General features: G+C 39.8%; 1 protein-coding gene and 1 pseudogene across 1 annotated transcript in view; both read left to right on the top strand.

The window, feature by feature from the left end:
* LOC120516411 lies at window positions 1-2,708 on the top strand (annotated as a pseudogene).
* Window positions 2,709-12,997: 10,289 nt separating this feature from the next.
* commd1 (copper metabolism (Murr1) domain containing 1) overlaps window positions 12,998-18,155 on the top strand; it is a 96,523-nt gene continuing 91,365 nt past the window's right edge. Inside the window, exon 1 of the mRNA XM_039738720.1 lies at window positions 12,998-13,232. Coding sequence (XP_039594654.1) covers window positions 13,059-13,232 — 174 coding nt within the window. The 5' untranslated portion in view covers window positions 12,998-13,058. The remainder of the gene's footprint in view (window positions 13,233-18,155) is intronic.

Raw genomic sequence — 18,155 nt, 5'->3', positions numbered from 1 at the left:
ATGAAAGATGATGGACCTCCAGGTGGAAGGTGCATGATGCCAGAAGGTGAAAGCCAGAGTCATCTGGAAGCTGTCAGGCTGACGACCATCACCTCCAGCAAGACCAAGAACAATGTACTAAACCAGCAAAGCAGCACAAGTGGCTGCAGAGATAAGAAGATCTGGCCTCACCATCCTCAGAATCAGAGATGAACTAGTTCTAGACAGAGACAGCTTACTTCCAGAGAACTGCTGCTGTTTTCATGACACAAGCAGGAGAACGTGCCACACACTCATGGTGTGGCCTTGATGCTGTCCAAGACAGCACAGGGAGCACTCATTAGGTGAAAGACACATGGCCCACGGATCACGATAGCCTCCATCCAAACAAATGGAGAAAAGAAGATGAGGATTAATTTGGAAGTGATTCAGTGCTACACCCCAACAAGCGACAGTGGCGAGGAAGAGATAGATGATTTCTACAACAGACTGCTGACTATCGTCCAAGATTGACCCAATCATCGCTATGGGTGACTTTAATGCCAAGATTAGCATCAACAACAGGGGTTATAAGGAGATCAAGGGACAGCAAGGTTTAGTTGAGATGAATGACAATAGGGAGAGTTTCGCCAACCTATGCACTACGAGCAACCTCATCATCAGAGGGACCTTTTTCCATCACGGAAGAATACACAAGGTGACTTGGGTGTCACCAGATCTGTTGACGGAGAACCAGATCGACCATGTGTGCAACGGTTGGATGTTCCAGAGATATCTTCAGGATGTACACGTCAAGAGAGGAGCAAATGTTACTTCAGACCATTGTCTCCTTGTAGCGTGGTTAAAGCTTAAGTTAAACAAAAACTGGTCTGGAGGTCCCAGCCAATGCCAGCAATACAATACCACCCTGCTGAAGGACAACAACAAGCGAGAAGAATTCAGTATCACCCTCTCCAACAAGTTCCAAGTCCTGCACAAGCTGCTGGAAGAAGAGACGGTTAATGAAAAGTGGCAGAGAATGAAAGGAGCAGTGATATCAACATGCCAAGAAGTGGTTGGCCCAAAACACATAACCACAAGTAGTGGATGTTAACAGAGACACTGAAGAAAATAGAAGAGATGAAAACAAAGAAGGCAGCAGTGAATAATAGTAGAATGAAAGCTACAAAAGCCAAGGCCCAAGAGGAATTTACAGAGGCAAACAGGAAGGTCAAACTCAGTATCAGGTTCGACAAACAAAGCTACATAGAGATGTTGTAAAAATAGGCTGAAGAAGCAGTTCACCATGGCAAAACGCAGGACCTGTAAAACAATATTAAGAAGCGCTAAGGAAAATATACAAAGACAGAGAGAAAGGCAGTGATGGTACAGCAATACCAGATGAGGAGAGGCAGAAGAACAGGTGGGTAGAGCACTTTGAGGAGCTGCTAAACAGACCAGCACCCTCTCCCCCCCAACACACCAGTCACTCTTCCACCAGCTGCTGATCTGCCAGTAGACTGCAGTGCACCCACGAAGGAGGAGATCCGCAGTGTCATCAAGCAGCTAAGTGATTGCAAGGCTGCAGGACCCAACATGTTCTCAGCAAAGGTGCTGAAGGCTGAAATGGAAACCTGTGTGGAGCAAGACATGGGAAGAGGAGAAAGTGCCAACAGAATGGCAATCTCAGTTCTTGCTCAAACTACAGAGGGATAACACTACTGTCCATCCCAGGAAAACTGTTTAACCACATCCTGCCAAACAAGATGAAAGATGCAATAAACCTGCAACTCCAAGATCAGCAGGCTGGTTTTGGCAAGGACAGGTCCTGCATTGACCAGACTAAGCATAATTTTAGAACAGTCATTGGAGTGAAACTCATCTCTCTACATCAGCTTCATTGACTATGACATGGTATTTGACAGCATGGATAGGCAGACCCTCTGAAAGCTACTGAGACACTATGACACTTTGCGGATGACTTAGTCCTTTTTCACATTCCCAACAACAGATGCAGGAAAAGACCAGCATCGTAGCAGACACCTCAGAAAATCTGGGCCTCAGCATCAACAGAGATAAGAGTAAGGTGGTAAAGGTCAAAACAGTCAGTGCAATGCACATCCTGCTGGAAGGAGAGGCACTAGAAGAGGTAGACAACTTTACCTACCTTCACAACATCATCGACAGACAGGGTGGGACAGATGCTAATGTTAGAACCCAAATCAGCAAGGCAAGGGCAGCTTTCCTTCAGCTGAAGAATGTATGGAGATCCTTTGAAATCAACGCCAACATCAAGGTCAGAGTCTTTGACACTATTGTGAAGCCTGTCATACTTTATGGAGCCAAAACCTGGAGAACCACTGTCACCACCACAACGGGAAGTTTTCATCAACACCTGCCTCAAAAGGAACCTCAAGATGCGCTGGCCAGACAAGATCAGCAACAAAGACCTGTGGCAATGAACTAAACGGCAGCCCGCTGAAGAAAACATCCTTCAAAGATGCTAGAGGTGGATTAGACACACCCTCTGCAGGCCTGCAACCAGCATGACAAGAGTAGCCCTCACCTGCAACCCACAAGGGAAGAGGAAGAGGTATTGTCCAAAAAATACTTGTCACCGTGACCTGGAGGCAGACATGAGGAGGACTGGCCACACATGGGGACAGCTGGAGAAACTGGCTCAGGACTGAAAAGGCTGGAGGGAGCTGATTGGCGGCCCATGCAGCACACAGGACCACAGGCAGAAATGAGATGATGAGATGTTATTTGCACCTTTGTCTGCACTACTCATCACTAAATGTTAGTATGTGGATACAGTTATGGGAGTAAACACTGCCAGAAAAGGTGAATTAAAAATATTAACCTTCTTTTACGATATTGTTTAAGAAATGGCAAAAATGCAAATTTCTGAATTTGTTTATATGTGATATACTAACACATATTTCTGAATATAAAATAAGAGAAGAAAAAGACTAACTAAACACTTAATTCATTTGGAAGTAAGACTGAACCATTTATTTAAGAAACTTGATAGAATTGAAATCTGTAGTCACAGTGTTACCCCAGATCTGAACTTGGAATCCCCTGGGTTGGACTATTTAATATAAAAGAATGCATTATAATTAGAACACATCTTACTAGTTCCAGTTGCAAACACAACCATTTCATTGTTCCCTAAATCTAAATGAAGTGCTCATATATGAAGTGTGTTGGCAATGTGTGATGATAAATTTTGCTAATTCTTGACAATAGACACAAATTGTGATTAGAAATGAAAAAAAAAATCTGTAGGCTAAAATGTAACATTAGTTTAACCTTGCTGAAGTTAGACCTCAATGCTATCCCCCTATATGGTTTGAGCATGTGGCGCTGTCACACTCTCAGCCATATCAGCTGTGGCACATTACAATAAATCAACTGCTCTAAAAAAGAATTTATGCAACCCAGGCTGTTAGAAGTGGTGTTAAGTGTGGTAGTGACCCCATTCCTACACTGTAACAGGCTGGCACGTCAAACACAGGGTGTAGGCATGAATGAGCAGGAAAAAAATGGTCTGCTCAAGGCCTGTCTGCATAAAAGCTGCTGCAACAAAACAAACACATTTATATGAGGTGTGGTGCTCCTTTAACAAGAGCAAGGCCAAAGTCACAGAGCAGGCAGACAGACACAGGCTAGTGAATAGAAAGCAGCAGGCTGGCATTAAGAGAATACATCGGTATACAAGTGAAGGAGGCCAGAAATGTGCATACACACAAAAAAATCTAGATGCATAAGTCTGTGCGTTCACCAGCTTCCACGTTCTTCCACTCCATAAATCCCAGAGTGAAAAGTAATGTACATGCGCACATCTGCTGCCCCACCCAAACTCCTCCCAGAATTACGTCTCTTTGAATATGCAAATCAATATAAATACTGTAGCCCTTAAACTCAGCATTCTGTGAAAAGGCAATGGCAAATGCACAGGGGAAAATAAAAGAATTTCAGTGAATACCAAGTGGATGCAAGGAAAAACGTACTATTTGTTGGTTTAAACAGTGGTATAAACAACAAAAGGAAGTTGATCGAGTAACATAGAGTGCCAGAGAAACTCAAAAACTCAAGTTCACAAAGTCGCACAATGCCCGAAATAAAAACGTCGCCGTGAAAAGGCGTGTCGTAGCCCACCGTCAGAGTGTCATATGAAGGCTTATTAAGGTACAGAGAAAAGAAAAAAATAGGGACACAGTGGGAAAAAAGCTTGAAATGTCAACTTTAATCTCGAAATTTGCACTTTAATCGCGTAGTTTATTTTGTCATTAAAGTAGAACATCATAAACTTAATCTTTAAATCGTTTAATTTACTAGTTCCCCAAATCCCATCGTGACTAAAGTAGCACATTAAATGCTTTGTTTTGTATATGATCTTCTATGTGATCTACAGTATGTGTGTGAATCACTACATGCTTCTTAAATGGGCTTTCTCTTCCTCCGACAGGACACAGAATCCATTACATTCGTGATATTACAGCTCTCTGAATAACTAAAATACTGAGATGCATACTTGATATCATTTTCATGATGACAGGAGTTAAAGCATGTTATTAAATGGGAACACGGTGGCGCAGCGATACTGACGAGCTTGCGCCCTGACCATAAATTGTTCATGCCTCCCACAAGATGCTTGTTGCACCGCGCACGACCTTCGATGAAATAATTTATTGCAGCAGTACTGTCTCTTTCAAACGTACTAACTCCCAATTCTTGTCCTTTTTCTTTCTTTAAGTACCCAATCGCCACACAGCCAGCTCTGTAATAGATGTTAAGCCATCTGTGAGCCTAGAACGCAGATTCTGCAAAAGTTTTAAGGAACATTGAAATATCTTCGTAGTACATGTTTAATTATTTTATCCATCTATCCTTCCAGTGTCGCGCCAGCCCCAGCAAGAATACATCGCGAGACAGCAACAATCCCTGAACTAGCTATTGCTGCGTCACTGTGTCCTCACATGTTTAATTATTAACAAGATTATTTAAATGATAAACATATTTTGCTGCATTTCATCTTAAAAATGATATCGTCATCATATGTAAATATAAGCTTTATAAAGTGGCCCAGGTTGTGCAATATTATACCTGTATCGCAAGTTTACAGTGAGGTGATTGTACTAATAAGTACAAACAGTTCTACAAGGAGCACTTGATGGACTGATTGAGGGCGTTTATAGTTTTTGGGATGAAACTGTTTCTGAACCGCGAGGTCCGTACAGGAAAGGCTCTGAAGCGTTTGCCATGAGAGCAGTTCAATAGACAGCATGGCTGAGGCAGCTTGTGCTTGATGCTGTACAGTATACGGATAGTTCTCTTTCCGATCAGCTGCTCAGAGTGGTGCAGTGAGAGTAATATGGAAAAAGATGGTCCGCTGTGGTAACCCCTAACGGGAGCAGCTGAAAGAAGAAGAAGGTGCAGTGAGAGTAACAACGCTAAAGTAGCTATGGTATTTGGAATAGTTTAGTCATTTCGTGGACCATTATATTGTTACAGGTTAATTAATATCAGATGCCTTAAACTAATGAACAATATGCGGTTCATTTCAGTGTATATGATAAAGCCGTGGCAGGGATGTGGATCTAAAAAAGAAAGGGAAACCACACTGGAAGAAAAGCACTGCTGGCCAAAAGCGGCGAACTTGCGTAAGCCAGGGTTTGAGTTATATGTGCATGGCTTTACACCAAATTTAGGTTTTATACATCGCGATTTGAGCGTGGAAACGGGAGTACGCAACATTTTTGTGCGCACGCACCATTTATACATGAGGCCCCAGGAGTGGTAGGAAAATTAATTAACCTGCATATTACCTCACATGTTGTAAATGCATTAAACGTTTTGTGCAAAAATTCAAGAAGTGGTTTGTTGTAATGTCCTTAAATCAACAATATTGCAAAGCTGCCTTTTCCCAGTAGCCATAAAAATGTAACATTACCAACAATTTCATTTTGTCTGACAGCTAGTGATCATGTGACATACAAAAATTACTATGAATATTATTCCTTCTTTGTCAAATCAATATCTTTTTACAAGTTCATTGATGTCTAGCATTTCCAAAACATTCCACCTTTCCCAGAATATGCCTGCTGATCTCTGCCTGAGTGCCATCTTCTTCCAGCCCCTAGCAAGTTAGGGCTGCTCACAAACTCTTCTAAATCCTGGTGTAGTTAGGGGTAGTTGCCTAAAATAGGAAAACTGATAAAATACTGTTACTACTGAGAGCATAGAGCAAATTTACATCACTCTGAGATATTTGAGACGGTTTTGACCGTTATCCTACTCTGAGATGCTTGATAAATATGAGCACTGCTTCTGGTTTTGGAACTTGACTGAGAAGTGACCTGTCCATGTAATTTAAAGTCACCTCAGGCCCAAAAAATTAGGAAATTGTAATCTGGGGAAAAGTTAGTCAGAAGGTTCTCTAGCAGGAGAAGCAGGCCAGGGTTATGAGAGAGATGGGAGGTGAGGTAGGAGAATGTAGTGATCATCTTCATCGGGAGAGGAATTAGATAAGTTGATACTTGATGATACTTGGATTAAGACCTGTACAGGAATTCCCCCTCCTTCTGACTTCAACTCCCCAACTGAGGTGTGGCAGCTTCTTTTATGTTTGACCCGGGAGTACTTTCAGTGCCCCAGCTTTGCACAGCAGAAGAAATAATGGGTCATGTGGAAGCTCCATAAAATAGGTAGGTTTTCTCTTAGCAGCACCCTTTGGTGGTACCCTAGTAGTCCAGCAGGGTTACCCACCTGAAGTACAAGTCCCATGCAACCATGCAGGTGTCCAAACTGGAACCAAGCCAGAGAAACACTTCTACCTGTTATACTTAGGGGTGAACTGTTCCTGATATTCAGCTTCATCCAGTCCATCTATTTTTCTTTCTCCCTGTCTAGGAAAAGGAATGGGAGCCATCCCGGCTGGGCTGTGCCTCCATTCACGCCATCCATCTGTTATGGTCACCGCGCCAGGTAAGGAAATCCTCTCCATCCCTATTCTGAATGCCATTCCATTCACTAGGTTAATTCACATTTCCTGATTGTAATGCAAGACACAGAAAAGTGACTATAGAGAAATAAGAAGCTGTATAAGAAGCTGAAGATTAAGAGGTGACATGATTGAAGTGTTTAAAATTATGAAGGGAATTAGTACAGTGGATCGAGACTTGTATTTTAAAATGATTTCATCAAGAACACAAGAACACAGTTGGAAACTTGTGAACAACAACAACAACAACATTTATTTATATAGCACATTTTCATACAAAAAAATGTAGCTCAAAGTGCTTTACAAAATGAAGAATAGAAAAATAGAAGACACAATAAAAAATAAAAATAAGTCAACATTAATTAACATGTAATAAGTAAGGTCCGATGGCCAGGGTGGACAGAAAAAACAAAAAAAAAAACTCCAGACGGCTGGAGAAAAAAATTTAAATCTGTAGGGATTCCAGACCAAGAGACCGCCCAGTCCCCTCTGGGCAATCTACCTAACATAAATGAAAGTGAAGGGTAAATTTCGCACAAACAGTAGGAAGTTTTTCTTTTCACAAAGAACGATAGACACTTGCAATAAGCTACCAAGTAGTGTGGTAGTCAGTAAGACGTTAGGGACTTTCAAAACTCAGCTTGATGTTTTCTTAGAGGAAATAAGTGGATAGGAATGGCGAGCTTTGTTGGGCTGAATGGCCTGTTCTCGTCTATAGAGTGTTCTAATGTTCTAATATACAGAAGGCTAGCAGGGAATGCCCTCCATCAGATTGTGAATAAACACATTTTTTGCACTATACACCGTAAATCAAATGAAGCAGTTTTTGGAAAGGGTGTTAAGTCAGGAGAGCATATTGTCCCCAACACTTTTCAATGTGTGTGCCAAAGCAATGGTGAAAGAAGCCTGAAGAAGAAGAAGATCTTGATTGGAAGTTGACAACAGCATTCACTAGGACAATGAATTAACAACAAATTGAAGTTAATAGGCTAAATTAAGAATCAAAAGATTTTGGAATAATAGTAAATATACAAAAAGACTAAAGTGATGAAGCTACCTAACAGAGAAGGCAGAAATAACTGTTGAAAGTGAAACATTACAAGAGGTGGAGGAGTTCCACTACTTAGGTAGCTTTATCACATCAGATGGCACTTGTTGTAAAGATTTCAGAACTAGAATTGGAATGGCTAAAGGAGCATTTAGAAGGGACATTGTGTAAAAGAGGCATAAAGAGACGTGAGGCTTTTGAAATTTGGATTTGGTGAAAAGTGATGGAAAGAAAAACAAATGAAGAGGAAAGTCAAGTAGGAGAAGAGCATGAACTCATACTAGCAGTCATGAAGAGGAAAGAGTTATAAGGAAGACAAAGAGGAAGGTAAAAGATGACAATGTTCATAAACAAAGGACATATGGGCAGAAATAAGAAAGCAGCTAAAAAGAGCAAAGTGGAAGAGAAAATTAGCCTCAAACCTGTCTAATAATATCACCTTAATAACACCTTCCATTAATTCACCTGTGAAGTATGTTAAGCTTACTGGCCTATAGCTGCTTGTCTCTGTTCAATCACCCCTTTTATATAATTGGATAATACTCATTGTTTTCCAGTCCTTAGAAATTTCCCCAGTGACTTTCAAAAAACATCCATTTTTACTCCTACTATCCTTGTAACAGATGGCCAGATAGGTTTTAAGAGTATGTCCTCTTTATGTTCATTCTATAAAAAAGATGAAACTATCCATTTATTTTATGGCTGTTCCATATCAAAATAATTTGGTTAGAGGTTGCTGCTCTGTTATTTTTATGTTTCAAAATCTCTAACAGATTTCTGAAATTATGATTTTTGTTTCATATATTGAAACAAATGATGCTTATTTGATAAAAAAAAAAAACTTCACAAAGCCAGAATCCTAAACTGAAAGTCTAATTTCAGACTGTTCCCTCGTGATGTAGAGTCCAACCTTAGGTTTATAACTGTTAAGTATGTGCAATTCTAATCACTTTACACATAAATATGTGCACATTGTTTATTTCTCATTTTTGTTATATTTGTATTTGTGCCTTGTTAGCATCTTAACATTATTATAATTCTTGATGCATGTATATTTGTCTTTTTTATGTCTGTTCCTGTAACACTGCAACTCCCTTTATGATTAATAACATTTTTATCTATCTACCTTAAAAAGGTCAAAGCCAATAAGTAGCAAAGCTGACAAAACTTATTCATTACTTAAATAAGTTACAAAGAAGGCATTTATCAGACTTTTTATATTGTTACTTTTTGCTGGTTATATACGTGTATGTATTTATAATTAATTGCTATTTTATAACTGCTGTTATTGCCATTGGGGATTTGCCTTTGTCACCACAGCTTATCATCAGACTCGTATTTAGAAACTTAAAAAATGAAGTCTACTGTATATTTAAGTACAATACTTTTATTAATTATATATCTATCTTATGTAATTATTCATTATTTGTGTTTTATTTATTCATTATTGTTCTTATCTATTTTAATTGTTTTCTTGGCTCATTACCATTTCTTTGACATCTTGTAAAGTATTTTAACCTTTAATCTTTTAAAAACACAAATAATTTGTTGGTTTATACATGTGGATAAACCACGATAAATCTATTTTCTTAAGTAGAGTACACTGTTTCACTCTTGTTCATTCTCTAGAGCATATGTGTCAAACTCAAGGCCCGCGGGCCACATCCGGCCCGGTGTGTAATTATATCTGGCCCGCGAGATCATTTTATATATTATTGTTATTAATGGCCCGGGGATATGAAGCGCTGGTAACACAATAAACTACAGATCCCATAATGCAGCGCTTCAGCTGCCTTGCCGAACACTTACCGCATTAATCAAGACTAGCTTATGATGCTGCAAGTTATTGCGAAGCTAGCCCACACGATGACAAAGAGAAAAGTTGATTCTGAAAATAGAGCCTTTAAAAACCGATGGGAGGCTGAGTATATGTTTACTGACATTGCCGGTAAACCCGTGTGTCTCATTTGTGGAGCTAATGTGGCTGTAATTACAGAATTTAATCTAAGACGGCACTATGAGACAAAACATCAGGATAACCTGAAAGACCTGAATGCAATGCAGAAGATACAGAAAGCAGAAGAGTTAAAGAAGAATCTGACACTTCAGCAGACGTTTTACCGTGCAAAATCACAAAGTGATTTCAAGTGAAGCTCCTTTTATGGGAGACACAAATGCACCAGTGCAACTTGCCCCACTTTCCCTGTTGCCAAGTAATGTTGAACCAAGTCGGCACAACGGTGTTCCCAAATATGCACTTTGCTGATAAACTGAGCGCACTGCGCACTGAGTTTGCACGGCGCTTTGGTGACTTTGAAGAACAAAAAAAGAATTTTGAGTTGTTTCGCAACCCATTTGCCATCGATGTGGAAACTGCACCTGTGCAGATTCAGATGGAGGTGATTGAGCTGCAGTGTAATGGCACACTGAAGGCAAAGTACGATACTGCACGGCCCGCACAGTTTATTCACTCCATTCACGCAGAAATGCTCCAGCTCCGTCTACATGCGGCTCGAACCTTGTGCATGTTTGGTAGCACATATCTGTGTGAGAAGCTCTTCTCAGTCATGAAGACTAACAAAACAGCACACAGGAGTCGCCTCACTGATGAGCACCTGCAGTCCATCCTGAGAATCTCCACAACACAGAACCTCACAGCAAACAGAAACGAACCTGTGGCCAAAAAAAGATGCCAGGCGTCCAGCTCTAAAATGACATATGAGCAAAGACAACTGAATGATTTGATTTGTTATTGCTGAAAAGAACACATTTTATTTATATTTCCAGGTTTTCTTATGCAGCATGTTCATATTTGAATTTGTATAATTTTGACAGGATATATTTTTATGGAGAGCAAAATCTTTTGGGATATTTAAAATTTAAGTTTATTTTTTATATAAAATTACAAAACAGTAAAGAAATTTGAATGTTTGTTCTTTTAACGTTTACTTTATTTCTAACTTGTATAATTTAGACAGGATATATTTTTATGGAGAGCAAAATATTATAAGTTATTTAAGGTCTGAGTTGATTTATTCCGGAATAATATTCCTGTCTGTTTTTATTCATATTTATGTTCAAAAAAGTTAAGTTTTAAAGTTTTAAAAGTTTAGTTTTAGTGTGTTCAATAAATGTTTATCCTGTTCGGCCCGCGACCTAAAGTGTGTTTTGGATTTTGGCCCCCTGTGCAATTGAGTTTGACACCCCTGCTCTAGAGTGAGTATATAAATAACTCAGACCACTACCATTATGTTTGTAACTCTCTGTTTACTGAACAGCCTTGTTTTCTTCCTTAACAGTGCCACATACTAAAAAAGTCCGTGCTACAACATGAATCAAATAATCACATTGTTACATCCTTCCTTTTTTTTTTTCTCTACTAGTGCAACTTCACACCATATCTCCATACATGAACGCATTTACTGTCTGAACATACTAAAACATTAACAGTCCATATGTAACTTAAGTAACATAGTCTTTCAAATACTGTAGTCTGGCACTAATCCGACCTGATCTGGTAGTAACAGTATGTTTTGTGTCACCAATTGGCCGAGTACAGTGATCCTTTGATCTGCTGTTCTCAGCACACTGTTTTTGTTTTATGACCAGGTCTTGATGGCCAGTGTGCTTTAGGTACCCTCTGTTCCTCCTCAGAACACCACCACTGTCCAGTTCAATCTTATATGACCGTTTGTTGACCGGTTCTATAACTGTTGCTTTCTGCCAGACCTTTTGTGACTGTGTTGGCTGTACTCTTACTTGATCACCTGGTGTCAGTGCGGTCATGTCTTTCGCGTGTCTGTTGTATTTCACATAGCAGTAAGGTTTCTCTACTCTGCAATAATGCTGCACCAAGGCCCGTTTCCGAGGCATCACATTATAGAACTAGCTGTTCCTTGAGGCTGTAGTAGCGCAGTACCGGTGCCTTGGTTATGAGGTCTTTTATGTTCTTGAAGGCTTGTTCATGAACCTCACACCAGTCCCACAAACTGTCCTTGTGTGTCAGTTGTCTGAGCACTTCACAGTGATCAGAAAGGTGTCTGCAAAACTTGGACAGATAATTTACCATGCCCAGAATTCTCTGTACACCTTTCACATCAGCTGGTCTTGGCATTTCTTATAAAGAAACAATATCTCTCAATGGTTTCATTTTTGAGCTTCAATTTTGAGTTGCAGTGTTGATCAAAAGCTTCTATTAATAACTTCACTGTGCTGCCCTCCGTTGATGAGCCCAGTAAGGTTTCACATAACTCACTACCAGGTAGTAAAAAAGTTTTACTTTCGTGCCTTCCGACGCCTCTGCCAAGGTCAAATCCAGAGCCAGCTGAAATTCCTCTTTCCACGCCTTCCATGTCTTTGCCAGATTGCTTGAATCCAGCGTCAATGTCGGCGGTGGTTTTAGTCCAAGTGTGCAATCCATCTTGTCCGACGAGGATCGTATCAGCGCGTCAGGATTCGTATCTTCACTAGCACGTTATTTTCTTTTCCCCCGGCGAACTTCGCGCTGCACGGCTAAGCACTAAAACAAGACACGTACGCGGTCAGGGAGAAAAGAAAAACAAAATCTCGCCGTTGCCACCATGTTTAACTCTTGTTCATTCTCTAGAGTGAATATATAAATAACTCAGACCACTACCATTATGTTTGTAACTCTCTGTTTACTGAACAGCCTTGTTTTCTTCCTTAACAGTGCCACATACTAAAAAAGTCCGTGCTACAACATGAGTCAAATCACATTGTTACATACACCGTTTCTAAACGGTTATATTTGAACTTTTCCATTTTGGCTCAACCATCTAATTTTTTATTCTCCGGTATTACAAAAATTCCAGAGAGTCCAGAATTCTTTGTATGCTAATTAAAAATAAAATTGACGGTGATTTTTTTTTTTTTAAGATATATGCATTTTATTTACAAACGTGTAATTTAGCAACTACTTAACATTGTGGGACGCCAATCTAGAAGTGCGCATGCGAAATTGTGTCGCCGTTGTAAGTCAATGAGCCACGTGACGTGACCACGATCACATGACAGAATCCGGACATGGCGGAATTAGACAGTTCAAAGTCTTTGACTGGTTTATTGAATGGAATTACACAGTCGGTGTACTATAACAACTCGGAGATTACAGAAGAACTCTTGAAAAATGAGCTTTACCCCGGTTTATCGCAAGAAGAGTTTAAAGCACTTCTGGATAAAATGAAGGGAGTGCTTAAGGTGAGTTTCTTTGCAACTCTGTGCCCGTTATGTATCACTTGTAACTTCAATGACATATTCTTATGTTTTTATGCGTTGATGCGTATATTGTACTGAGAAGTAACATATATATAGAACAGATTAACAAGAATAATAAGAGAAAGAGGCAGCCGTATCACGATGATCAAGTTAGTGATCAGATAAATTCCGTTTATTGTTCACAAGTGAAAAATCTGCAGTTTCAGTCGGCGATACACAAACGAATAGAGCACAACTAATTAGTAAATAAAATATGCCCAATCCACAATAACACGTAACACTTTAACTACTAGAATATTGAATCTAATAAGTAGTTGCAAAAACAATTGTAATGTTTCCAGCAGCTGTAAAAGTAATTTCTGAGCAGTGTAGTCGCTGTTGGAGGGAAAGCAGACTCTGCCCCTTGTTTTTTACGAATATTCGAGTTGTTTGTCTTCAGACAGATAAGTCAAGCTTTTCTTGGGTAATATGTATGGTCCCCAAATATCTTGGTCGTGTTCATTTTTGACCACAAATCATATATTCATTGAAGATCATATTTGCAGCTAGCAATATACAGTGCCTTTTAAGTGAAATGATAGTGCTTTAATTGTTTCAAGGTGGATATTTAACATTTTACAAAAGCTTAAGAAATGTTATAATAACACTAACCTCCTTCAAATACAAAGAATTACAAGAAAGAAACCTTCTGATATGACTAAAGGTTAGGGAGCAGTCACAGTGAGGTATTATAACTGCATTTTGCAGTTGGTGTAAAGAAGCCCTAGCAGCAATACTTGACACACTTCTGTTGGAGAAGTTGTCGACTATAAGTACTCAAGAATACCATTTCATGGATTGGAGGTGCAGTATTCTACATAATGGCCATAAATGTTGTCATCTTTCTCAATTCCTCTGCTACCTTGAGAGTTTGTCCTATGAGTGAGTTTGCCTCCTTAATCAGCTTGTTGATTCGGTGGGCATCTCTTTAGGTGATGTTACTGGCCCAGCACAACACAGCATAGAGGATTGCACTTTTTGTCACAGAGTTCTAGAACAAGTAAAGGATTTCTCTGCCCACAATAAATGAATGCAGTCTCCTAAGAAAAAAGTGTGCTGTATCCTTGTGTAGATGTTCTGTGCTACTAGACCTGTCAAGCATATCACTTTTGTTGACCCCCAAGTACTTGTAGCAGTGCACCACTTCTACATCCACACCTAGTATCTATCTATCTATCTATCTATCTATCTATCTATCTATCTATCTATCTATCTATCTATCTATCTATCTAAATACTGACTGGGCATAGAGGCTGTTTGGTGCAGCAAAAATCAATAACTGGTTTCTTTGTTTTGCTAATGTTAAGTTGCAGACAATTCTCGTTGCATCAAGAAACAAAGTTTTCTTCCTGAGTAATAAACTCTCTGTCATTCCCCCCCATATCAATACACCCCATTACTGCAGAATCACCAAAGAACTTCTACAAGAAATATGGCTTGATTTTATATTACTAGTCTGTGGTGTACCGTGTAAACAGAAAGGGAGACAGAACTGTTCCTTGTGGTACTTCAGTGTTGCTTACATCCATATCACATACATACAATATCAGTAGTTCTAACTCACTTGTACACTCATCAGCCCAAACAATGTTTCCGTTTTAACTAAAAAACTAGGGTGTTGTACCGTGTTAGCCATAATGAATGTAGAGAAAAGCCAAGCAAAATGACACTTTTTATTAGCTAACTAAAAAGATTACAATATGCAAGCTTTCGAGGCAACTCAGGGGATTACATCTTGCCTGAAGAAGGGGTCTGAGTTGCCTCAAAAGCTTGCATATTGTAATCTTTTTAGTTAGCTAATAAAAGGTGTCATTTTGTTTGGCTTTTCTCTACAACTAAAAAGCTGAAATTTTGCAGGATGGTACATCTATGGTAGTTGCTGTCCAGTACGATCTGATGTTTTAATCAGGCTTAAAAAATGATACGTTTTTCTGGTTTTTGGTATTGTGTGTGAAAATTTAAATAAAGGAAGTCATGTCCTCTGTTTCTCAAGTGCAACAATGACAGCTGTAATATTGTAAAGGACACTGACAAGCATTGGCATTTTAGGACAGATGTGTGCACAAATTCATTACCTAAATGGAGAAAAAAATTACTAGAACATATTGCAGAAGAGTAACTGAATTATTTAGAAGGGCTGCATTGAGCAGGTTCCCAAATCTTTGAAAAGCTAAATTATTTGATGAAGCTGAGTTTATTCAGTTTCCGTATTATACTTCTTTGCTTTTTGTGGCCTTGTCTTTGTATCCTATTACTTGGTAATTACCAACTTACAGAATGATTTCATATGGAAAGGTGAGTGTTTGATTTAGGTCAACACGCATTTCCTAATGCCTGGCTGTGTTCAGCAGGCATGAGTAGGGAGGTGAGGGTTTGGTCCCCTGTTTCTCCCCTTCCTAGATGAAGGATGTTCATACAGTGGGGAAAATAAGTATTGAATGCGTCAACATTTTCCTCAGTAAATATATTTCTAATGGGGCTATTGACATGAAATTTTCACCAGATGTTGGTAACAACCCAAGTAATCCACACATACAAAGAAATCGAAACAAATAAGTCCATAAATTAAGTTGTGTAATAAAGTGGAGTGACACAGGGAATAAATATTGAACATGCTTGCTGAAATTTACTTAATACTTAGTAGAAAAGCCTTTGTTGGTAATGACAGCTTCAAGACACTTCCTGTATGGAGAAACTAGCTGCATGCATTGCTCAGGTGTGATTTTGGCCCATTCTTCCACACAAACTGTCTTGAAATCTTGGAGGTTCCGGGGGCCTCTTCTATGAACTCTGATCTTCAGTTCTTTCCATAGATTTTCAATTGGATTCAAGTTGGGTGATTGTGTGGGTCATTCTAGCAACTTTATTTTATTTCTCTGAAAGAGTTCTCTGAGAGTTTCCTTGGCTGTGTGTCATTGTCTTACTGAAATGCCCACCCTCGTTTCATCTTCAGCATCCTGGTAGATAGCAAAAGATTCTTATCAAGAATGTCCCAGTACATTTCTCTGTTTATCCTTCCTTCAATTATATGAAGTCTGCCAGTACCATATGGTGAAAAACAGCCGCACACCATGATGTTCCCACCTTCAGCCATCATTGTTGCAATGGTGTTTTTGGGGTGATGTGCAGTGCCATTTCTCCTCCAAACATGGTGTGTGCAATGACATCCAAAGAGTTCAATTTTGGTCTCATCTGACCAGACTATATTCTCCCAGTATTTCATTGGCTTGTCCAAATGTTGTGCAGCAAACTTTAAACGAGCTTCAACATGCTTTTTCTTTGGCAGTGGAGGCCATGGCCGTTGAGTGCATTACTTATTGTTTTCTTTGAAGCAACTGTACCTGCTAATTCCAGGTCTTTCTGAAGCTCTCCGCGAGTGGTCCTTGGCTCTTGGACAACTCTTCTGATTATTCTTTTGACTCCTCTGTCAGAAATCTTGTGAAGAGCACCTGGTCGTGGCCAGTTTATGGTGAAATGATGTTCTTTCCACTTCCGGATTATGGCCCCAATGGTGCTCACTGGAACATTCAGAAGTTTAGAAATATGTCTGTAACCAATGCCATCAGTATGTTTTGCAACAATAAGGTTGCAAAGGTCTTGAGAGAGCTCTTTGCTTTTACCCATCATGAGATGCTTCTTGTGTGACACCTTAGTAATGAGAAACCTTTTTATAGGCCATCAATTAGGACTAAACCAGCTGATATTAATCTGCATTGATAGGGGGCAGGATTGCTTTCTAAATACTGACAGATTTCAGCTGGTTTCTTGGCTTTCCATGCCTTTTTGCACCTCCTTTTCTTCATGTGTTCAATACCGTTTCCCTGTGTCATTCCACTTTATTACACATAACTTAATTTATGGACTTATTTGTTTTGATTTCTTTGTATGTGTGGATTACTTGGGTTGTTACTGACATCTGGTGAAAATTTCATGTCAATAGCCTCATTAGAAATACTGTACATTTACTGAGACAAATGTTGATGCGTTCGATACTTATTTTCCTTACTCTATGTGGCTCTGACAATGAAACTTAACCTGATTGTTTCCATGTTCCACAGCTTGCTCCATGTGATTTTTTTCCATTGCTCTTTGCCATCCCACCTCATCCAGCACTACCTTGTTGGACCTGGGAGACAGCTCTGGCACATCTGGCTGCTTCCTCCTGGAGGAGCACATCCCCCAGCACCAGATGCCAGCGTTCATTTGGTGTATAATTTTGCCATGTGGGTGCTGTTGGCCCCAAACCAAGTCCCTCTCTGCTATGTTGGACTTGTCCCAGTGTCTGAAGGCAGGCTTTGCTTCTGCCACTACCAAAGCTGCATCCCATTTCCTTCCTGTCAGTAAGATTGGCATGGCGTCTTCTATGACTTCTATGGACTCTTTGATTGTCATATCCAGTCTTACTTTGGAGCATTTACACTCTGCCACAAGGCTTGATATAGGTAGAGAGGGGGCTCCTTTCCCATAAAGGCCTAAGCTGCTGAGGCATCTTGGTAGTCCAAGCCACTTCCTCACTTGTGCACTTACCAGTTCCTTCAGCCATTTGGTATGGGGTAGTGTGACCTCGTAGATGATAATTGGCCTAATGAGGCAGGGCAGCAAACCAAATTGGAAGCACCATAGCTTTAGTTTTCTGGGAAGAGCAGTGTTAATTTTCTTAAGGCCAATAATTGTGTCCTGCCTGAGTTGTTCCTCCTGTTTGTGATCTTTGAAGTCTGCGGTGTACCAACATCCAAGGCTTTTGATGGGCTCCTCAAGAATTGTTGTCAATGGCTTGTCATTTATGCAGAACCTCTCGTTGGTGAGCTGGCTTTTAACAATGGAGATGCTGCGGGATTTGGTGGGTTTTATCTCCATTCGTACCCA

Source organism: Polypterus senegalus, chromosome 16 (genome assembly GCF_016835505.1).
Source record: "Polypterus senegalus isolate Bchr_013 chromosome 16, ASM1683550v1, whole genome shotgun sequence".
NCBI classification, from domain to species: Eukaryota; Metazoa; Chordata; class Cladistia; order Polypteriformes; family Polypteridae; genus Polypterus; species Polypterus senegalus.
The sequence above is the reverse complement of the archived record's forward strand: the minus strand, read 5'-3'. Positions and strand labels throughout refer to the sequence as shown.